This window comes from Pipra filicauda, unplaced genomic scaffold, assembly GCF_003945595.2.
Source record: "Pipra filicauda isolate LSUMZ 115617 unplaced genomic scaffold, ASM394559v2 scaffold21_size4447388_pilon, whole genome shotgun sequence".
In the NCBI taxonomy this organism is placed as follows: Eukaryota; Metazoa; Chordata; class Aves; order Passeriformes; family Pipridae; genus Pipra; species Pipra filicauda.
Window position 1 is genome coordinate 961,253 of NW_024104332.1, and position 24,577 is coordinate 985,829.

Below are 24,577 nucleotides of genomic sequence, written 5' to 3' on the forward strand. Positions count from 1 at the left end.
CAGATTTTCTGCAATTAAAAGAAGTGTTCAGTGATTTTTTTTTCCTCTGCTGAAGGTTTGTGGTAGCTGTAATTTATAGTACTGTAATACAAAACACACAGAATTTATTTTTTACTTCTACCTATTAGACACTCACCATTCTCCGTAGCAATTTGTTGTGATTACTGGATATTAAAATGTATTTTTGGCCCAGTAAATACAAACAAAAGAATAGAGATTTACATTTCTAACAGAACTCAGAGAAACCTGAACTTCAATTATAAATGTCACCCAGAAGTAAAAATATGTGCAGCCAGCATAACAAACAGGCACTTATTATTTTTTACTAAGTACTTGGGTTTACTTTATCTAGACATTTACTACCATACAGAAAAGCTTCAATACGACCATATAACATACTTGGCAGCAAGTTTGTAGTTTTCCAAATCTTTCTTCAAACTCATATTCTCAGCCTGCAGGTGCTGGTTGTGGGTGTACACAGTTGGAACCAACCCAGCATCTTTGACTGTGAGCACACCCCTCTCTATGAGTTCATACCTAGGAGAAAAGAAACAGATATATTATTCCACATTTCCATTTTCTCACTTCACTGATGTCTGCCTTCTCAAGCTACCATTTACCTACAGTAGAATCACAAGGATATTTATCACCTCAAGGCATTTACCTTCTATGATCATTAACAATTCACAACAGTATTATCCCACCACATTGTTCTATTTTACTGCTTTTCATTCTAAAATGTGTATTGTTCATAATAGTCATAACAGATAACACAGTACTTAAAATTAAACAATTCTTCCCTTCCTTTCTTTTAAATAGCTTAAATAAAAGACAGAAACAAATGTTCTTATTCAAATAACATTTGTCCTTTTTATCTCATATGCTTAAATATACGCAAAATTATTTTGTTAAGGACTCAAATAAGCCACAGATAGCTCAGAATCCGTGATCCTCATTATCTTGAACCTGGAAAACAGAGCTCATCTAGGGAAATTTCTTCAGTCCTTCCTGTTTACTTATTTTCCATCTCCTTGTTTAATTATATTTACCAATATTTACCTATTTTACCAGCCCCTGAGAAAACACGATTCCGTGACACAGAAGCCTGAAGGCTGCTTCAGTTAAATACTTGTACAGACTAACTTGGATTTTGAGAAGTAAGAGAGAATCTGAAGCAGCCTGTAATGCTGGGTAACAACACAGGAATCTCAGCAGCCCCAGCAATAAAATCCACTCCCTGAGTGTCATATTATAGGACCATCCATCTTGTGGCAGTATGTCAGCAAAAGCTAAGGACACAGGACAGACAGAGTGAGACCCCAGCCATGACATCAGTTCATAACGGATTAAATGGAGTTATAACTAACTTAAATCAGACAAAAACTATAACCCCACAAGCACCTTCCCTGCTGGGAAGATGTTCCCACTTACTAGAAGGATCAATATGAACATTATTTGCCTTCTCAGGTGAAAAATACATTCAATCTGTGCATTACTTGGTTTCCAAGTGATAAGGAAGTATGAAAAGAACAGCAGTAAATAGCAATACAAAGTATATTAAATGCTATCTCCCACACCTGGGCAATAGCAGCTGATCTGAAACCCGAAGCCAGTAAGCACAGCATTCCTTGATCATAATCCTGTGGCACAAACAAAAAGCATTTCTAGAACAAGGAAGTCTTACTTGAAAAGCAACATTTACTTAACATCCCACAAAAAACTTACTTGTAACATGAGTAATTCTGTCCAAATGACTTCCTACAGTCATCTACTTATCTGCATTCTGTGGATAGTCCTAGGAATGCTCATCCCTATGAATTAAGCTGTCACATTCACCACCACTAGATGAAAGGTTTTTGAAAAATTAAACGGAACATGTCCAAAGCAAAATTCATTCTATCATCACTTCATTTTCTTAAGTAAATTACAGTAGGAACAGGCCTTAATACCAAGAAAGCAGCTTAGCTGTTTGTTTTTTTCAAATAAACATTGACTGATGCACAGGTACAATTCCTACCAGAAATACTGCACATAAGGGCACCTCTGAGGGCAGAAAATAACAACTCTAAATGCTCCTTAGCTTGCCACTGAATGCCTTAACTACACTTTATGAAAACCATCAAATTTCTGCCTGAAGACTCAAACATGGATAATTGATGAACTTTGACTCCAGCAGAGCTAAGAACCCTGAAAGACAATTTCCACGAAACACAATTAATAGCAATAAACTCACTACGCCCTTGTCTAAGAACACTACTAAAAATGAATGCTTTGTGCACGTAGCAGAAATGGAAAACCACACAACAAACTGCACTGTGAAATCTCATTATCTTTAATCAACCTAGTCCTGTAAAACTTACAGGCCTCCTACATACCGAGCCAGCTGCCAAAGAGCTCTTGTTCTCACTTCTTCCCATTACACGTGGAAATTAAATTAGTTCTCTGCACACACAGGTATTTTACTCAGCTTCTCAGAACTACTGAGTTATTATTCTTGAATTGCTATTTAGAATTAACAAATAATCTGGAAACTAAAGAACAGATGGTTACCTATGATTTTGTGATCAAAGCCTAGTGCAGACTGACTAAAAATATGTTATTACTATAAACATTACATTATAACTCCCAGAAACTTGAATTCAAAGTAATCTTGTAGCAGAGAGGCCCTGGGATAAACTAACTGATACCTAACTCAGAATATCCCTTTACCAAGGGATAGCTCACCTAGAGATGCTTTCAGGGATTAAAATCTCAACTTTTAGCTTTTACAAGAACTTCTCACTTAAAATTATAATCCAAAGAGATGACAAAACTACAGTTTCAACAGATGGCTAACATATGAGCACAGTAAAAATAAAGCATTTATTTAATGGAAAATTAGATATTAAAAAATTAATTTAAGTTTAAAGTTCATTAAAGTATAACTGGAAGAAAAAAGTTCATGTGCAAAACAACTTATATAAGTCAAAAAAACCCAATCACTACAAGTGTGATAAAAGTATTCATTACTTCATAGAAAAAAGTGGGTTTGGTTTAAAATGAAACATTATCAAATCACATTTTATACAGCTGGATAGAATAACAGAATGTTTTCCCAAACTCTGAAATAAACACAGATAATTTAGTCCAATTTAAGTGACCTTTAGATCTCAGACAGACAATAATTTCAAAGCAAGCCTTTTGATAAATTTTCTCTACAGTAATTAATTTCTCATTTTAAATTCCATTAGTACTTGATCACCACAGCATGAGAGCAAGACTGTCGTCCCAATACATAATGAGGAACCCAAGTACACTAATCTGCTCTCACTTTCATTAATATTGTAAATTATCTATTTCAAACCAACATGAAACATTTTGAAATAAGGTATTAATGCAGAAAGGCTCAATACAGCAAGATTAGATACCGACATGCTGAGCTCATTTGTAAAACTACTGAAATTAAAAATATTACTTATAGAGAAAAAATATATGTATGGCTAAGGATTTACAAGATAGGGCCTGCTAAGACCTGCACTTACTCTGTTAAAAAGCAATTTGAATTTTGCCATTGATATAAATTCAGACTAAGTGCTTCGAAGAAAGTCATAGCTTCATAAAAAGGTCACTATTTATATCTGTCTAGTATTAATTATCTTTTAGCATAAAAACTGTTAAACTTTAAACTTAATGCTATTCATCTAAGCTCCTTTGTTGAAAAAGAATACAGAACTATAGTGCTCCTTCTCCAAGGAATCATTGAAGCCCATTGTTATGCTATCAAAAAGCTGATCATCATTAATTCCAAAGGCAATGCCTGACTGGTGAGCTCTACACAAGTAAGACCACAGCCTTGCAAATGACAGCAATGATTCCCCCAACACAGAACATTTCTAAGAAAATTTAAAAGCTTCAGGGGTTTTGTAGGAAAAAATAAGATGTTTCTAACTTTTGCTAATTTTCAAATTATACAGTTTCAAAAGACCTTATTAAAAAAAAAAAAATCTCTGAACTGCTCATGTTTAAAGACTGACTACAAAGTAATTCAAAGAGAGGTATTTCCACATTTCAGAATTTGTCCAAGGTAACCTGCAGATTCAAAGCAACCTTGTAACTGAGAGTATTTCAACAGAACTTTGGCAAGTGTCATCTTTTGCTCCTAAAAAATTCAGCTCCCCTCGCAAGCTTTGCAGCATTCCTTGCACATTATTTTTAATCAATATTAAAAATATACATCCTGTGGGAATCCGTATATGAAGAGAGTGAAGAGTGGTGTACTTAGACAAACCTGCACGTTTAAGCTTTGCACAAAGTATGACAAAATTTCTGAAATCTATACAAGCTTGGAAAAAGAAGACAGCAACAGCTCAAGAGTTTACTCTCCTGATTAGTGTATGAATTAAAAAGAAAAAAGAAACTAACACAACCCTATTATATTGACTGATGTACCAAAAATGACCAAGCATCAAATATTTTGATTATACTACTTAAAATAGAAGGTAGCTATGATAAATGCACAAACCCACTCAACTAAGATGCAAATACTCCAGCATACTACAAACTATTCATCCTTAAGCAGACACTCATGTTCTGGAAAGCAAGAAAAATAACAAACCATGTGATTTCTTGGCAGTGCTGAAGCGAAATACCAGTCCTTTTGCACTGGACTTGTTTGATCCCGTGGTAATTTCTGCACTGTGTCTGCTTTTAGTTTTTGTTGGTAGACAGTGGAGAGCATAACATACTCGAAAAGATAGAATTGACTTTGTTTTGTCTTAAAGGAGATGGCTCAGAAGGAACTCAGATGAGTTGTATCCTGAAAAGGAGTACTTTTCTTCCCTGTTCACAAAAGGCCTCAGGTGACAACTTCAGGTTTCTAAGTATCTGGATTTTGGTGAAATGCATACATTCCTTCAAAGATACCTGTTTAGGAGCTCCCTGGAGTCAGCTTTCCTCAAAGTCTGTCCTTAAAACAGGAGTTTGCATCCTCGTTCTCACTATGAATATATTTACTTGTTAAAACACTACATATTTAAGATGGACTCAGGAGAGTTTTCTGAAAATATATCCTGAAATACTGAAAACATTTGAATCCTGAGCATCTAATTCCCAAAATAGCATGGTCACTTAAATTATTTTACCATTCAGTTTGGAAGCAGTCAAGGGTTCTGGACATTCCCAATCTGACCAAGAAATTGCAGAAGAAATCATCCATTGCTTCAGGTACTTCACACACTGATTTCTCCGAAGTCAGAACTGATTGTGAAGTCTGAAATTAAATTTTGAAAACTGTTATTAAACTTACAGGAGAAAAGTCACGATCATAATTTCTATTTCTGAAGTCAACTAAAGTTACAGATCTACTGGAGTACAGCTAAATGTTTCCCTTGTCTTTATGGATCAGATGTGTAATCATTGATCCTTCCAATGTCAAGGTTTGTGAAAGGTTAGAAAGAAAACTCAAAACCCACCTTGTTTAAGCAAGTATTCTGAACCTGACACGATGTGGTAGAGACTTGAAAGTATTATTACTGATGGATGATCTGTCACTCACCAGAGACAAAATGTTAGTTCTCATACTCCTGCACCCTTCAATAACCTCCACAACTACAGATGAAAAAAATCAGTACTCATCTAACAGAAAATTGAGAAGTCCAAAGTGACAGTAAAAAGGCTTATACTCTTTCTGTAATGATGCAAGCAATGGAGAGACAGAAAAAAACTGCATCTCCATCACTAGATCTCTTAGCAATAAGTCTCAAAGATCAACTCTCTTCTCTCAACATCCCTATGAACACTGAAGAAGCTGCCAGACAACACTGCTACAAGTGTTAGCAGAACGCAGATGGTGCTCCAAGGCTTCACGTGCAGCTCTCCAGCGCCATCAAGACAGACAGCCCTGCAGATAAGGTCAGCTCCTGGGTCAGGCACAGTTGCCAAAAGCAGAATCAAAACAAAACAGAGCAATCCTACTACAGAGAGAAAAAACCCTATCCCTTCTACAGCTTTCTGTGGCAATCTCTTCCCTTCACCCAACTCCATTCAGCCCACTCAGCACACAGCTTGATACTCAGCTCTCCCAGAGAATGCAAAAGATCCAAGGAGGTACTGAAAAAAGGAAAAATGGAACCCAGTCTGACACTACTGCCCACAAAATGTGTTGAAGATAACCAGATGAGAGAGACTGCCACGGCTCAACAGCCAAGGAGGTGGCCTGCATTCTGAAGTCAAATGGATTGCAGTGACTTGATGTACCTCAACATGAGGGTCTCTGCATTTGGGGACTCCACACGGACACAAAGCCACAATGGATCTACTCAGCAATGCAGTTACCGGGACAAGCTACTGCACTGCACGTGCCTCTCAGTGAGAGACTATAAAAAAATGCCAAAAAACTGAAAAAAATTCCAGTGAGAGATTTATCAAGACATGCTAAAGGGTGAGACTGCAAATCACTTCCTCCACGCATTTAAAAAAGGATCTGTAGGCCAGGGATTTCTGATAAGACCATTCATTTATGGCTTATTCATGCCCTTAGTGGGAGCTCTATCACCATGACTGCATAAATTACCTGGAGATAAAGGTATTTCTCTTGATAAAATAAAAACACTGCAAAGATCTCAAAGCATTTTGTGTAACACACAAAATGTTGCCTTCAACCCAAGCAGTCTACCTCGTATAAACAGGAAGGACTGTGCATGCACAACTGAGGCCATTAACACTGCATTATGACTGATACAATATGCCAAGTGCAATGTAATATTTAGCACATTTTCATTACTAGAACTCTAGTACATCAGACAGGTCTATTTTCTAATTGTGGTGATAAAAGAACCAGAGAGTTCATGGGCAGACATGCAGCTGCATCCCTTGGCTTGCTTTTTCTCTTTCTTTATTCCAAGCGAGGCAAATGTTGCTTGTAGTTTTCCAAACACATCTATAAAGCTGGTCTTCAGAAGAGGTGACACAGCTCGATTCCCTTAATAAATGGAAATATGATAGGAATTCATTCCATCCATGCAGAAGAGAATTTATTAGCTAAGGTACCAGCACTGAGAATCATCCCAGGAACCAAAGCTCAAGTGGGGAACAACATAGGGGAAAATGAATTCAGTGTAACAGGCACAGTATCAGAACACGGCCTCTGGAAACCAGAACCAAACTCCAGGCTCTTCTGCAGACTTTGAGAGTGATACTGGGCCAACCACTTGCTTCATTTTAATTGTAACCATGGATGACTACCAACAGAATGGAATAAAAGTAATTTTTTGTATATATTTAGCTATTTGTAAATGAGGAAAATGCAATCAATTAATATAGTGCAAACAGACATCCTATGGCAGCTCTATGGACAAAACCACCCTATTAAAGGATTCTGACCATGACGTCAAAATAAACTAAATATTTGCTTTATTAAGTATTTGTTAAATATGTCTTTGTTTTAATGAAAGTATTGAAAACATGTTGGGCCTCAGGACTCTAACTATGGCCAGTAAAATAAATTAATTGCTAAGAGCTTAACTTTAGAAATTTTCACAATACTAATAAGAATTTCTGACCACTGAAGAAATATGAATGTCAAATAAATTATTCATTTCTCTGGAAAACAAGATAAGGTGTTCTTGAAAAGCTAACTAAATTTCAAAAGAACTCAAGGATCTTAACAACTTCAAACAAGTTAAAAAATCAAACATACATGAATGTCAATGTTACTTCAGATTATCATTTAAGACATTAAGACTCTGGAATAGATGTCTAACAGCTGTAACTACTGAAGACACTTTTCCAACCAGCTTTCTTCTCTGTGTGTGGCTTTACAGAAATTCTGGATCCCTTCCCTAGGGTCCCTATCAGCCGAATATTTTCTTTCATGTAAGTCAGGGCAGGAGTTACAGAATATTGTGAGTTGGAAGGGACCCACAAGGATCATCAAATCCATACGCAAAATACTTTTTGCTTGTGTTTAAAAATAACGTATATTACCTTAAATCATCTCAAAACAAGAAAAACAGAAAAAAACCTAATGAGTTGTGCTCAAGAAGGACAAGTGGTGCCTAGAACAGGCAGAGCAGGCAGAATCACTGCTCTCCAATGCATGTGGTGCCCAGCACAGCTGTATTTTGAGTCAGCTGCCATTTTACCACCAGACTAGAGGGAAATGATAGAGATTAGAGCTCCATCACCCTCATTTCCCTGCTGGGATCCAAACAAAAACATGAACCAGCTGCTAAGGGAGCTTCACCAAAGTCCTTAAAGACCAGTAGTTTCCCCACACCCATGCAGAGAGCCAGAAGGAAAGAAAACATGCTTCAATATCCCCTGCAGAAAACCAGCTTTAATGCCTAGACACCGGTTTTATTCTTGCTGAAGGTGAACAGCACCATCTCTCATTTGCTTTGTTTGCTCTTCTTCATTTAGTAAGTAGTGCTGATTACTTTAGAAGGAACTTTGAAAATAAGCATTTTTCTCAGATTTTCCCTGTTATACTTGACCTTTTTATAGAGCATAAAAGAAACTGTAGTTACTCGGTTTAGAAACTGTGGATATTTTTAGTATCTGCAGTTGGAAAATATCAAATATTAAATATTTTTTGACGGTCATTTGATCTGTGCCTTCTCTATATAATTTCTTCACCAAAGATTTGCATCTAGCATTGAAATGCAATCTGTAATATGAGATCACACGTACAAGTTAATACGAACAGCAAATATACACAGTCACTTAAAACTATCAGAGGAGCTATTCCAGGATGTGGTTCTTAAATAATTTCACCTATTTTAGCCAAAATTACAAGCTTATAACTGAAAAAATGTACCATGTTTATTTATGCTGTGAAGAAGACAGCCTCCTGCTGTGCTTCTTAGCTCCGAGTTTGGATGTTGATTCAATATTCATTCACAAAAGACAGTGCTTCTAACTCAGGTCACCAAAAGCATTTGCTGCAGCATTTGGTTTTTCCAGTGAATTAATATCAAACAACCCAGTCACTGAGCCCCACAAAATATACAGTAAATCATTATGAAAGCTGTCAAGGAACTAGCAAGTGTATTAGAACATTTTTCTATTCACGTCTTTCTCTCCAAAGGCTGAAAATATTATTTCAGTTTCAAGATTATGGAAAAAATGAGGCCTCCAAATAACAAGTCAAGCAGCAAAAATGCAGACATCTATTAGCATAAACTCAAAATCAAAGGGAATTTGGGTCTGAGCACACACATTCTTCAGAGGTTTTGAGGAAAGGTTAACAGTTTCTCCAGTTGGATTAAATGGGATATACATGAACATACTGCTTCTTCCCACTCTGGTTCAACAAATCAATGAAGAGGTAAAAGATGATTTAAATATACCACTGTCAAAAGATCAATAGGTTAAAAATAGTCTTCCTTTCTTTTCACTTTCTATTTTAGCTCACACAGTGAAACAATCATAACCTCAGTTATCCCTAAAGAACACAAACTTCCCCTACTTCCTTAACATTAAGCACATTCAGTCTCAAACACTTCTGCCATATTTCCATTCATTCTCAGGCATATTCAGTTTCAATGCACATAAAACTCTGCTATTGCCAGTTTCCATTCCAACTTTGATCTAAAATACAAAACTGATCTGTTGATATGCACTAGTGCAGAAGAAAATGCATGTTTTCCCCTCCATTTTGATGTTAAGAATCATTCACATCCTTTGATCTTTTCTCTATTAATCATTTACTTTTGCAAAACAAAGACTGTGACTGTACCTTTCTGATGAGGCTACAAGACAGTGGTGATATTAGAAACACAGCAGGGAAAAGCACTTTTCCATTAGATTGTTATAATCTAGTAAATCCAGGTAAATCATATTTTGAAAAATGCAGTATATAAACCCCATTGTGTAGCTCTAAACTGTGACATGAGTGCTTTGAAATCAAACTGTAAATGTAAAGAATGTCGAAAAATAATGGTGTGAAATGACAGATAATTAATATTTTGTTTTAAGTGCAACAATCCATTCTTTATTTTTAATATATGAATAATCTCTTTTAGCAAAGTATTCAAGTAGCACCTTTTGTGGATCTTAAGCATATGCAGTTTCTTTTCTGTGCCAGGGATGACATTGTCATTCAGTCTACTCAGACAAAGAACAAACCCTAAAATGCTGATGCACCATAATAAGATGAATATATTTTAAATAACCCATCTATATATTTGCAATATCAGGTTGTTTATGGAACATAAAATGAACAGAAATTAAATGAAGATGAAACCCAGGAAACTTGTCTTTTCCACCCTGGCATATGTTCACTCCTAGAAACTTATAAACGAATAAGAGACAGTCTTTACCACACAAATATTTAAAAATTCATATAAATTATGATGTGTACATTTCAAGCCACTAATGCAAACTGAATTACAGACTCTAAAAAGGTTTAGGAAGTTCTTACTAAAATTTCAGCATCTTCAGCCTGCTCTTGAATAGCCTGTAAAGCCGTGGACAGATCCTCATCCTCCTCCTGAAGACTAAATTCATCATCTGCAGAAACCTAAATGAAATTATGTAAAGTTTGGTACTAATACATCTTTCTTTCACAGTACCACTGTTCCCACTCCCAGTACAACCGCTGAAAATAATCCCCTTCTTGTTAAAATACCACTTTGCCACATTTAAATAGAATATATATTACTGAAATATTCATTATAAATTATCCGAAGCATCTAAATAGAAATACCTGTATCTTAAAAAAAATATTTCATGTTCAAATAAAAGTTTCACATAACAAATCAACCAACCCTAAATCTTCCCTTGAAAAATGAGTGCATGCCTACCATCACCACACTTTATGAAAGGAGACTCGTGTCATTTCTCTGAGGATGTTTACATGACTGATGAAGTAAAACAAAACAATGATACACGAATACCAAACATATCAGGACATTATCAATTTATAAGTTACCTCTTCACACTGATAATCATCTTTAGAGTCATCTGTTATGGTAACATCTGCAGGTTTTGTTAAGTCTGAAACAGCTGATGCATGTGATGAGGTCCACCTTAGAAAAAACCATCATAACCAACCATCTCTAAAGCTGTTCTCACCACCCTCACCCTTGTTCTTTTTGACACAAGACTTTCAACTTTCAGGGCTTCTTTCAGCCTTGAGGTGAACAAGCCCAGCTCCAGTGAAAGCTGTGTGCAAAGAGACAGAATTTAGGCTTAAGTTCCTATAGCAGGTTTGAAAGTCATTAAAATTTGACCCATCAGATCTCCCAAAGTCCAAAGCCAAGCACTGTTCCAAATTAAAACAGCAGTTAAATTATGCTCTCACCCAATCATCAGCTTTGAGAGGGGTCTTGCTGCACTGGGACTGCCACAGGCTTTATGTTTCCCAGCACAACTAACTTGATGCTCTCAGAGAACAGCCTTTTTAGCAAATTCAGATATACAAGTTCAAACACGAACACTTCAGACCAAACGCTAAAGAACCATTTACCAGAGGTGATACAAACGCCTCAATAACCACAACACATCTACAAGCACCTTTCAAAATGTAAAAATTCGTTTGGAAATTATCTACAGCTCCTTCAAATGCTTTAGAGTTAAACTTTTCATAAAAAATAACTAAGAATAGTCTAAAATGAAACCCAAATAAAAATCTTTTCATCCACTAGCCTCACAGGCCATGAAAGTACAATAAAATTTTTTGCAAGATGCTGTTTGTTGACAGTTTCCCTAGGAAATCAGTTAGCCTACAAGTGACCCATGTAAATAAATCAGGAATTAACTTCCAAAGAAAAGAAAAGCTGGCAATTCAGTACTTCACATACAGACAAAAAAAAAAAAAAAAAAAGGAAAAAAAAAAAGAAAAAAAATACATGATTTTCCAGCTTTGCACCAAATTCCTTAAATCTGCATTTTTCTCCTAAAAAGGATGGTCTTTTGCCATAGCTCTCACACTCTGCAGTTCTCCCACTACAATATATATGTAAAGATACAAAATATATGTCAAATTATCCTCTGCATTGAAGACCCCATGATCACAGCATCAGGAAACTATCAGTTCAATTGTATCCATCTCGAAGGTGAACAGCTGAAGGTCATGATCCCTTGATAGGTAAAAAACTCTCAAATTCTGAGGGTTTTTTCCTGAATTTTCTAGTGACTGGACTGTCCTTGCAATCCACTATAGTCTAAACTAATATGTCATTGCAAACACTGTGCACAGACTAAAATATTACTTTAAAAATCCTGGGGATTTTTACCTTTTTTTTTCAAATATTATAGTTAGGTGCACTATAAAACAGAGCAATTACTTTTAAAAACTACTGTATTTCCCAACAAAGAATATCAAATCTTACTTTTAAACACATGTCCCAAGGCAGTGTATTTTTAAGAACACCACAGCCGTGCTGTTTCACTAAAGTAGAAACTGAAGCACAAGCTGGAAAAGGACATTCCTCCACTTTTTTAAGTTACCTTTATATTGGCTTACAACTTAATTTTACCAAGGCAAGAAAAAAACAACGTACAGCAGGGTGTAACAGGATTCTTTAGCCTCTAAAACAAAGCTTGAAAAAGCTTCTTGATTTGCAGCTCGCAGCTAGAAAAGTGAACAGATAAAGCTCATCTGGCAAAACTAGAATTTGGGTCATCTGACCAAAAAATTGCACATTTGAAAGCCATAAACTCCCAAGATAATTTCCTACAACTCAAATGCGGTAAGAATCAGGGGGTTTTTTGCTCTAAGAGCTACAGCAAACAAAGTTCTGTCTAGGTTACTGTATCACAGCCCTTATATATTGGTTATACTCAATACAAACTACATGAATATTCAGGCACTTATTTTGTGGTAGGCACTTGGAAATTAAAGAGCATCTTTTCCAGGAGCACATTGGGACACTCTTAATAACAAATCTTTCGCTCCTCCATAGGTATTTCACGTTCACTGATCAACAGCTAACACTAAAGAGGGGGCAAGAGCCTTTCACGTCAGGAATTTAACCCTTGCTCTGGCTGCCCCCCGAGCAGCGGAGGATGCAATTCCCTGCTTTCCCAAAGGGCCCTCGGGGACCCTGAGCTTCAGCCAGGAAAGCAAACACCGGGTTACAGTGAGCAGGACCCCACTGCCTCTGCAGGGTCAAAACCCCAAACCCCACATATTCATTGAACCGTTAAGGTTGGAAAAGTCCCCCAAGACCATCCAGTCCAGCTGTTGACCTACCACCACACCCATATTCATCACCTAAACCATGTCCTCATGTGCCACTTCCACACGGGTTTTTTAACACCTCCAGGGATGGCAGCCTGTGCCAGGGCTCGACAACCACTGCAATGACGACATTTTTCCTAATATCCGAACTAAACCCCCCCGGCACAACTTCAGGCCGTCCCCTCTCCTGTCCCTTGTTCCCTGGGCCAGAGCCCGACCCTCCCCCGGCTCCTCCCTCCGTCGGGGAGTCGGAGAGAGCGAGAGGGTCCTCCCTCAGCCCCCCAAGCTCCCTCAGCCGCTCCCGGTGCTCCAACCCCTTCCCCAGCTCCACTGCCTTTCTCTGGACACATACGGCCCATTTTCAGTTTCCAGGGACAACAACCCACAAGAAGAACCAAAACGCGGTGGGATTTTTGGGTTCCCCCCGACCCTTACTCTTACACTCCCCTCACCCCACCCGACACCCCCCCCCAGCAGCCGCCGGGGCCGCCCCGCCTGAGGCGGGTGGAGCGCTGAGGAGACGGACCCCGTGAGGAGGGGAACCGGCACCCGCAGCCGAGGAGAAGGAGGGTGAGGAGGAAGGGGGAGAGACTGGGGAAGAAGAAGGATACTCTGCAGGCAGAACGCCGCCTCAGAGCCGGCCGCCTCCGCCATGGCCGCGGCGTTGCCGGGGGCGACCTCTCGCGAGGAGAGGCGCTCGCGCCGCGGCGGGAACAGACCCCCCCCGGTTTAATTTAATTTCGTTCAATTCAATTAAGTTTAAGTTAAATCAGCTGTTTTGACTCGGGGCGAGGCTTCCTCGCGAGTTTGGGAGCGGCGCCGCGAGGGGCGCGGTGCGAGGAGTCTCTGCAGGTCTCCAGGGCGTTCCCTCGGGGCCGGCACCTGTGACCCCTCTGGTAAACACTCACTGCCCTTCCTGAAAGGAAGGAAAACGACAGGGGATGTGGGGGGAAACCGCTTCAAACCCCTGAGAAGGGACTAAATTCTTCTTTAGAGAGAGCGTCTATGTAGCTGGAACAGGTGTTTCACCTGAGCTCAGTCCCGTAGGACTGACTGCTTAAATTCTTTCAAACTATTCTATATTCGAGTTTAAGAGCAAGAGTTTTCCCAGGCAAAAGCTGGGGAAAGCGGCTTATATTTGTGGAGAACACACGTTATGGCTCTCTGGAGTTTGAAATAAAGGTGCAGGATTCGACAAAATAATTCTGTTCATTTTTCTTATTTTAAAATAAGCTTAGAGGTCCCAATCCTAAATTTTCAACGAGTTGAGCTAAGGGGCTTTACATGCAATAGGAACTCAGAATCAGTGCTTGAATTCACGTAATGTAACAGAAAACAAGTGCTGGGAGGGAAGTAATCAAAAAAATACTAATAGCTGGGCTGACAGGAGAGGCACCAATTTTGCTTGCAAGTTTGAAAAAAAAAATATCTAAAAATTGGAATATGAACTGAAGATCAGAGAAAATGGAAGTGGGTGAAACTGAGTTGTATAATTCAGCTCAGTTATTACCCGAAAGACAAGATGCAATCGTGCAAGAGGGCCTGCTGCCTGTGGAACTATTATTGAAGCACTTTCCAGAGATGGTCACACAGGATTGCCATTCCTCTCCCAGGGTAGACATATTCTTGAGAAATAACGAGTACTTTGGCACTGTCAAACTCTCCAAATTGTAATAAAAGAACAGTGTTTGGGCACAAGATTGTCACAACAGTACAAAGGTGAGCAGAATTTTGTATTCCCTGATAAATTCTCTCAAACACTACGTTGAGTTTGATACGTCAGGGCTTAAACTCATCTGGTTTCAAGACGTAGAAGGCAAATGCTGGCATACCTTTCTTGGTCTTGATGGTTGGTGGGTTTTCTTTTTTAATACTCTTCAGAATAAAGTGATGTGACTAGAGCAACACTCTTCCATCATATCCAACCCAACAGAATAGTCCTGCAGTCCAGCAGAGCATGTAAAAAAAAAAATAAGCAGAAGTAGCATCATAAAGTACAACATCAATGACTCAGTACTTCCAAACTGCAGATTTGAAAGCTGATAATGCAGTTGGGATGGCTACAAATGAAGTTGTTTTCTCTTAGGGAAGTTCCCAATTCCACCACAAATCACAAAGTATAACTTTAATTGTATCATACAGGCAAGCACAGCTGATTAATCTAAGTTAATACTGCTCACTTCTCTCAGCAACAGGTTTGTTCAATTCTTTGTGTAAAGGCTGACAGCAAAAAAAAAAATGCCAAGCAGTATCCTTCTCTCCCTTCTCTGAGTTCTCTGTCTCTGCTGGCCTAAGTTCTCCCTACAAATTTTCGCATGACTTCTCTATCCCACTAAAATATGGAAATGTATGGTATCCACAATTGAAGAACTCTGATGAAAGCTTAAAGAGGGCTCAGAGAGGTGCTTGAGGGAAGATTAAGATTAGAAAATAATTAATAATGAAAGACAAAAGGATCTTGGTCTTCTTGGTTTATTGAAAGAATAGTTAAAAGAGCTTGATTAAAGTGCACGGGTAATAGGTTTGGTAAGAAATGCTACGCAGAGGTAGAACCAAGAGAGTAGTTTTACATTAGATATTAGGAAGAGATTCTTTACTATGGGGGTGGGGAGGCCCTGGCACAAGTTGCCCAGAGAAGCTGTGGCTGCCCCATTCCTGGCAGTGCTCAAGGCAAGGTTGGACAAGGTTTGGAGTAACGTGGGATAGTGGAAGGTGCCCCTATCCACGACAGGGGGCTGAAAAGAAATGATGTTTAATCTCCCTTCAAACCCAAACCTTTCTGTGATTCTATGATATCTAGCTATGTTGAAAATTAACTCAAAATAAACTACAACTAAAAGCAAAGAGCAGTTTTTTTAACAAATAACTATTTTACTGATTTTCAAGTATAATTCCAGGAGGATTTTAGCAGCCACAGAGTTCTTTATAACAGCTATGTTCCACATTCAGACACCAGCTATTTCAGGACAATCCTATGGCTCCCATTTGCAAAACAGTCAGACATGATCAGTGCAGTGGTACTTCATGAAAAAAGACTGAAGTTAGATTACCAATTCTGCTATATGTGGAGGTTTGCCAGTATCCTAAAGGATCCATAGAGTTTATTTGTTTACTTTTAAATAGGAGTCATTGGTCACAGAGTGTTATTTCCTGAAGATTTAAAGCTTTGTTTCGAAACAGTGTTTGGTTGGCAACTTCTAAACTATTTATGTCATCCCATTGTGACTATATAAATGACCTCATCGTACAGTCATTTTCCTTCAAGAGGCATAACAAGCCAACTAGTTTCTCTCTACCTTGTTCAGGGCCGCCTGCCATAAATACATTGTATTTGGTTATTGCTAAGCTGAATTCCAAGCGCCCCATTCACCCTGCTTTATAGCCTCGTAACAGTCTGGGTTATAAATGATTATCATCTCCCAAATGGCAGCAACTAGTGCTGTTACTGTATCCCATAACTTCTCGTGAGAAAGACACTGAAGCAGCATCTGCTGTAGCTTGAGCATTTCATTAGACAGGCTGTTTACTTTTCTTACAGAGAAAAGGCTGAGCCAGGTACTTCAGCCAGATCTATCAGCCAGATAGATCAGCCAGACGAGTCAGACTATTTGAGAAAGATCATTCATGAAAACTGGATAAACTAGAAAGCTCCAGAAGTGTTGCCTGTGCTCCCAAGCCCTAAGGGCCAGGTACTCTTTCCTTTATACCACCAACTAAAAGGCTGAGAGGCTATCCTTGAATTCAGAGCAAAATATCTTCTCCTGCTGAATTCAACAAACTGACTACAACTCTAACAAGCTGAGTTAAAAACCCAGGGCACCCATGTGAGCTACTTTCAGTGACTTTCTCTCCTCTGCAGGAACACATCCAAAAAGTCCAGTATATGCACTTCATCAAAACAGACAAGCAGCCAACAAAGAATTATCTGCCCCACTGACTCTCACACACCCATTTCTAATTGTTCTTCAGCACAGCTTTTGGGGAGAAAGGACGAGGCAATGTCACCCATTCAGCTTTCTGAACGAGCACAAAGCATGGCCAGGAGCACCATAACAGCACTATTACGATTACAGTCAAGAGACCATTGTCCACACGGGCATGGTGGAGCACGGGACCACAGCTGGAAGCCAGAGTGAGTTGGCAAACATCTCGTTCCAACTTCTGCTGTGCCATCTGGCTTCCAGTGAGGTGACTGACGTTAAATGTATTTTCTCTGTATTACCATCTGGCAGCTGCTTGTACAACAACGGAGTAACATGCAGGATTTGGCTAACAGTTATCCTAAGAATCACATCAAGGATACTTGTAACAGACTTGGAAATGAAAATTGCTTACAATTGCTTAAATTTCGTTAACTGGTGGCATTACACACACAGAGTATTGCAGGTGGGGAACAGGGAGGGGGAAGTTAAGTATGCTTATGTTTTGCATGTGCTTATTTTACAAAGTTCCCATAAAAGTTTCTAAGGGAAAGGAGGGGACACCCATGCAGGTTTCCAAAGGACACAAACATTGTAGCCAACAAAATGTCTGTTGAGAAGCATCAGCATTTTTGCTATGCTGTGGAAATACAGTTACTTTTCCAAAGTTAAAGAGATGCAGTACTTTTTTTTTTACTTTTTTGTTTTGTTTGTTTTATTTCTAGCTGTAATGTTGTATGCCAAAAGTACTTCTGATGAAAGAAGGAAATTTAAGGAATTTGTTAGTACAAACACAGTCTCAAAGAGGTGGTACTTAAACATAAAGTTCATCTAAAAACATCAGGATTGCCAAATGCAGTTTAACTCCAGTATGAAGCATTATAATAATACCTGCAATGCCAGGCTTTCATCTTTATAAAGGTCACATTTGCAAAGCTTAGGGGCCATAGTAGCCTTGCTGAGCTTTAAATGTAACAGAATGGGGTTCTTCAAAAAAGGGAGTAGGATTTTCAATAAATGTGATCTCATGACAGCTTAAATCAATCAATTTTCTACTCTACCTCCTTCTGTGCACTCCTGCCTTTTTCCTTGCTCCTGTGCTGGTGCTCGTATGATTCTCAGATAATTTAAACTGAAAAAAAAAGATAATCTGGATGAAATAAAAAAAAAAAAAAAGAGGGGGTTTAGTTTTGTTGCCTGTTTTGTGGTTTTTTTCAAATGTAGGAAAAGTAACACTAAAATGCCAGAGGTTTGGCAGAGTTAAGCTGAAGTTATTAAATGTCTTTTGTCTCTACTCTCTAAGAAGAACATTCAATAAATAAACCTCTGCTACATTTCCAGGTATTTCTATAGATTAGATGTAGGATATATTAGGTGTCATAAAAAAGGGTTTGAGTTGAGATTAGATGGAAGCAAAAATGTCTGTTTCCCAACGCATCAGCACTTCTGCTGATGGTCATTCTCCTGTGCATTTTATTGAAGCATAACAAGCATCAGCTGGAATACTAGCTACACTATTTAATTGTCTAATGCAATAGATTGTTTTCTTTGATGAATTTCTAAAATTCACTCTGGTTTCAATTTCTCACAGCTTTTTCACAAGAAAGAAGGAAAGAGACGGCGATGTGCTCAAAACCCAACAACATGAACGCAAACAGAAGTATGAGGAGTTTTGACTGTTCTTAAAGAGAAAATTGGGAGTGAATGGTCCAGCATTTTGTGAATAATGCAGCGAGACATCAGTACAAGGGGATCACACAGCACAGGGCACAGCTCTGGAGCACGGGTTTCCAGCTGCAGACACTGCAACAGTGATGTATATAGTCCAGTCTGTACACTGCAATGTATAATGCAAGAGTTATTTTATCCACACTGACCTTGCTCTTTCCAGGAACTACAGCCTCCACATCTTTGGCTGTTGTTGCCCTTGAAAATTACCAGGAGCACTGGACAGATAGTACATATTGGCTCTCCTTGTACTAAATTTGAGGGCATTTCTGCGTCACCAATAGAATAAATTGTGCTAAAAGAGGTGTCATACAGTAACTCTTTGTTTTGCAAGTGTAAAGTAACCAGTGTTCTCTATATAAACTCCAGTTTTACGAACACAAAGTTATTTATGCAGCTTACAGGGACTAATGATCATCTGTTCCTGGTAATTAGAGACTTTTCAGTTAATATGTTCTTCTCCCCTTTGAAATTAAGTTTAGTGAATACGCTTTTCAAATTTATGCAACTTGGACCTCAAAGCAGCTTATACACTCCTACTACAAGCTAAAAAAAAAACCAAACCCTAACTTTATGTGACAATTGTAAAAAGAAAAGGCATCCTTAACACAAAAGACTTGAGGAAAAGTGCTGTATTGCCCTAATCTGTGCTTAGTGATAGAGGCAAGAATCGAGATGCCGCTATGTCCGAAAATGCATGAGCTAAAGGACAAGCAACACAAAAGCAAGCATAAATTATTCCTTTTGCTTGTTTTACCATGGTTCCAAGTACTTCGCTACTTGTTACCCAGGTGATGCATCTTCCCACTGGAAGTCTGAGTCTCATGCTAATGATTAGCACATGCCTGAGTAATTTTAGCTGGTTTCCTGCTTGATTTTTTCAGAGCGTGTATGTATGTGCACACATTAAGACCACACATAACAAAATTTTCTCTGTCAAAATCAGATTAAAAATTTACTTACAGGAATACGTGTAGTAAACCCATAAATTATTCAAAATAACTGCGTGCTTCAACAAAATCAAGTTTTCTCCTTACACCCAGTCCTCTTTATCTGTATTTTAGTAAGATGCAGCACAGTTTGCTTCACTTTTTTTCCCCTGTTGTTGCCCCAGAACATGCTTGCTCTTTGCTGCTTTCCTTACTTGGACTCATTCCTTCCTTTTTGCTTTAGTCTTCCCTATTCTGACCAACCATTTTGTGTTTTAGCAAGTTTGACAACCCTTGGCTATTTATTCAACACATACTTTCAGAGATAAGCCTAGAATAAACCGTGTATTCTTGTTCTAAGAAAACCAGGAAATTATACCAAAAATAAAAATTCTGAGAGGTCACAGAATTTGATGCAAAGGGGGCAAAGACTATCAGGGGATTTGTAGCCAAAAGCAACATTTGCTACCAGAGTTTTTAGCCTGCTTAAAGGTGGTTGCATTGATAGAGACCAAGCATGGAATTTTAACTTCCTCTATTATTTTGTTTGTTGTTAGTGCAGTGTCATTTTTCCATACATGGAGAATGCAAAAATATGAATAATTTGAATTCAAATCATCCATCTCTAATCTTTCTTAACTCAGCTAAGGGTGGCAGTATACACTAGTTTCTGTAGATTAATATAGAATGGGAACTGCACAATGTCTATCTCTTTATTTTGCTGTTATTATTAACAAAAATATAGAACTTCAGGCACCAATTCTGTAAAAATCCAACATCTTTGATGAAAGATTACTAAAAAAAAAAAACCAAGTCTTTATATCCAATACTGATTGCCATTTGTGATGTGAATGAAGCATTTCCTGGCTTTCATTTTCACATACTTCTGATGAAAGCAATAGTACAATATTGACACCCTATACCTAAATGTCAAAGCTGTGCTTTGTGGTTTTTGTAATATTTTGTTTAAATATCGAAGTGCCACAAAATTGAAATCTGGAAATGCTATGTTTAAGTTCTTTCCTTTTACCTTCATATTGTTTAGAGCACAGCCGTAACTTTTGCTATCAAGCCATTTGCTCATTTTGGTATAGAATAAAGTGAGGAAATATTGGTAATTCAGCTTCACAAACTAGACTTAGGTCTTGGGCACCCTGTGTTGACTTGAAGATGCTCAAAGTGGTTTAAAATGAACCAGCTCGCACACTGGAAACTCAACTTACTGTGCATTCTTGCTTGAATTCATGCCACATTATACTTCAGATATCTTCCCAGTAATTTAGAGCCAAATCCCTAAGACGAAAGGAGAATCTAGAGAGGCCTACAGGGACCCAGGAACCTGAACCCAAAAGGCTTTTGTTGACTCTGAATCCTTAAAATTGGCTCTACCAGCTTTGTTCCCTTTCTGTAAAAGGCAACTGCACTGCCTGTGTCGACAAGACACTTGCTGCATCTGGGCCTCTACCCATCTCCAGTCCACTCCCTGAGGCCAGGGATGAGATAGCCAAGCCCTCAAGCAGGATGCCATGCCAGATACAACTCTTTCCAGTGCTGTTGTGACCAGAGAAGGCAGTTTCTGGCTCTGTATGTTGATTACTGTACCACCCTACTAAGGCTGCGAGCTGTCCAGAACGGGCATTTACAAGGCAATCTGATGGCTGCTGAATTCTCTCCACTGGGAAAGAACAGAGAAATGCAGCCTTACTCTTAATGGCAGTTTATCCCACTGGATGTTAAGATGATATAGCTATTTAAGGAATACATAATTTATCTCTTTAAATTAACCAGACTTTTAAACAAATACTTTGCCTACCTCTCCCTTGCCTTGCCTACCCTGCTCTTGCAAACCCTTGCAAGCGCAGTGTAAGGTTGACCACTCTTGAGATGGTTCTGTTGAAAAGTGATGGTTCAAAAGTGACCAGCTCAGCAGGGTGCACTTCCACATCTAGTTAGTTTTGAACATGTGACAAGTGACTAAAGTTGTAATTCCCACTCTTGCAGAAGGCAAGATTGCTTGCTTCAAAAAAATACAACCTTGTGGACAAAAGCATCTTTACACACAAACTTTGGTTCTGAGGCAGAATTGTTTCAGGAGTACAGATGTGTCCAGACCCAAACTCCTCCTCCCTCTCTCCATCTCCCTCTGTTCAGAAAGGAGCACTGCACAAACGGCACAGTGCAAAGTGCCTCTCTGTCTTCAGCTGTCCTGGGAGACTTCACATGATGTCAGACCCCTGGTGAACCATCAGCTGGAGCACTTCTGAGCCTGGACAGTCTTTCTTTTACACTCCAATTGGCAAGGCAGAGCATCTTGCCAAGCCTTCACCCTCCTTAGCCCATGCCAGGTGATTTCACAGTGAGCCAGCAATTACTCAGATTGGCGTGTGGTCAGGTCACGTGTCAAATAAATTTATCTCATTTACAAGCAGAAGGTTCTTCAATGAATAATTCAGGAAGAAATAATCACCTTCGTGGTCCATTTTCCCAACCCCAGGCTCCGTCTCTAACAAGCACCTGCTGAACCCAGCGAGACATTTTGACTACAGAATTAACAATTTGAAAATCAGTGTGTACACTGTGCATGCAGACATCCCCCCAGGATTTTACTGACTGCTAAAGGCAAACAGCAACCTGTTGGCCCAACCCTCAGTGAAATCACATGAGGTTTTCCTGTCAGCTTAAGATGGAGCTGGACTGAATCTAATCAACTGAACCCATAGAGTTCATCATGCACAGGCTCTCATCATCACAAGTAAAATGACTGGGTTTTTCGAAGCTGCTCGTTATTTTCTTGTCACCAGCCTCAGGGAACACTGGTTTGCATAAAGCTTATAAAAATAGCAATAGCTACACTATGATATGGCCCAGCAGATCTAAAGCTGAGGAAGGTAAAGTTTTTGTCAGCAATGTTTTCTTCATCCCTCCTTTTTTAAATGAGATTTGCCATACTTCATAAACCCATGGCTAAGTCTGTTTTCTCCACATTGGTGCATGAATCTCAATTATAAAACTATTAAGATTGTGAAGAGAACCTATTTCTTCATTTGTATAATACCCCATTTGTATACCTCATGGGTTACCTTACTTTGTTCAAATGAAACACCTGAAATTTTGGTAATTAGGTTACACAGGATAAAGATAATTTGTGCCAAATAGCAATTCTGAAGAAAGTGTTACAATGTAACCTCCCCCCCAGTGTGTTTTTTCATGCTGAGAATGGCCAGTGAGTACAGTGTCATTGTAACATCCAGCCCAAATCCTCCTATATCTGAAGGAGGTCAGGTAAGACCAAACACCAGTCCATTTTTTCCTAGCTACATCAGCCAGTCCAACAATATTATAATTCCTCCCAAACTGTGTCTGAAGAATAGCAATGTTCTTCAGGAGGAATGCAGGAATAAGCTCTAAACTTTCCACTCTAAATTATGTAGTAGATTAAATAGACCTATAGATTTTGGCTTTATGGCAAGAGGCACAACAGAGAATTGGTTTTCTGTATAACTCTAAGCTGTTTAACTGGCCATTTTCAGACTCGATGTCTCACTTGTTTCAATTTCCAGAGTTCACCATGAGACTCCCTGTATGAAATTGGGCTCACAGCACAATGGTGCCTGAACTGAACAAGACTTTCAGACATTTCAAACTACAACCCTGCCACTGCCTCTCATTCAGCTGTGAAAGGAAGGTGAGTGCCCTCTAGTCAACTTGAGCTATTCCCCAATAACCTCAAGAGTGCAGTCCGTACATGAAAAGTATTGTGAGCATTAAACACTGCCTGTTTCATCGTTACACAGAACACAATGCTTTTGATTAACACTCCCATTAGCGTAAATTAATATTAACAAGTAGCGATTATTCTCAGCATTGAGAAAACATTGATGAAACCAGTCCTCCTATCTGGGTATGACAACAGTACCGATACACACAGACCAAAAGCTTCATTCTGAAAATTCAGTGGGAACTGGCACTAAAAGCTGGAAACCAGCTCTGGGTTCGGGTTTCGCAGATTGACTTTACAAAGTCAGTCAAAGCCTCCACGCCTGAACGTTTATTCTTGCATGTGTATGTAGATCTAGATCTCAGTTTGGCAGTTTTAGTCCACTCTGGAATTACCAAGCATGATGACATTTCATTGCCGATATAATTTCATAGAGCCACTGGTTGTTAGGATACAGCTTTGTTCACCACAGTTAACCACACTGTCTCCATTCATCATGCACCCACCAGACCATAAATCTGCTAATTAAAGAGAGACACATCTTCGACTACAGTATCTGTACAACAGCCTTCCTCCCAGGCACAGATTCAGTGATATTTCCTTCACTGTACTGTGTCAGCTTGATGTTTCCTCTGGTCACAGCTAATTAGGACTGAGTGAGCTATGCTATTGTAGCTCTAAAATGTTGATGATACAAGCAGCTTTTACGCAGGACAGGAGGGTGAGACACAGGACTTTCCAGAGCAGCCTCCCTGCTTCCCTGGCCGTAGTCACTGCTTTCTGTGTCCTCCTTAAAGCTGTCCACAAGGAAAGACTAAGCAAAACTTGGACCAGGTTCAGCTCCTTTCAACTCCAAAGCTCATACCCAGCTGCTGCAAAGATGTGCAGTGAACCAGATATGAAAACCTGGTAGAACAGAAGTTTTCCACATCTGAACACTTACAGAAGGGACCGTTTGATTTAGTCACCATTAAGCCATATGCCATTTTCAGTGCTGAAAGCCTATTGTGAGGAGTGTCAGCTTTGACCATAAAAGTTCCCTGCTTTTCTGTAATTATATCAGTGATAGTAAGGGCCCTTTAATGGGAGTATTTATAATCTTTGTCTGACCCGTCCTCTT

At 39.0% G+C, this 24,577-nt stretch overlaps 1 protein-coding gene and 1 long non-coding RNA gene across 7 annotated transcripts in view; one reads left to right on the plus strand and one right to left on the minus strand.

The window, feature by feature from the left end:
• The window catches only part of SPAG16 (sperm associated antigen 16), a 380,760-nt gene extending 366,886 nt beyond the window's left edge, over nucleotides 1-13,874 (minus strand). For 2 of the 3 annotated variants that reach the window (XM_027735649.2, XM_039381322.1), the window contains exons 1-5: nucleotides 13,774-13,874; nucleotides 10,910-10,956; nucleotides 10,400-10,498; nucleotides 5,121-5,248; nucleotides 400-537 (exon numbers count right to left, since the gene is read on the minus strand). In XM_027735649.2, the coding sequence (XP_027591450.1) occupies nucleotides 400-537; nucleotides 5,121-5,248; nucleotides 10,400-10,498; nucleotides 10,910-10,956; nucleotides 13,774-13,816 (455 nt within the window). In that variant the 5' untranslated portion in view covers nucleotides 13,817-13,874. The remainder of the gene's footprint in view (nucleotides 1-399; nucleotides 538-5,120; nucleotides 5,249-10,399; nucleotides 10,499-10,909; nucleotides 10,957-13,773) is intronic. The other variant, XM_027735647.2, reaches the window with a different exon arrangement.
• Nucleotides 13,444-19,124, plus strand: LOC113995509. 4 transcript variants are annotated; one of them, XR_005563552.1, is made up of 3 exons: nucleotides 13,444-13,732; nucleotides 17,132-17,350; nucleotides 18,674-19,124. It is a non-coding gene; the product is annotated as an uncharacterized LOC113995509 (long non-coding RNA). The 4 variants fall into 4 exon arrangements; XR_005563550.1 differs by having other exon boundaries at nucleotides 17,132-17,294; XR_005563551.1 differs by having other exon boundaries at nucleotides 17,137-17,294.
• Nucleotides 19,125-24,577: the final 5,453 nt, after the last annotated feature.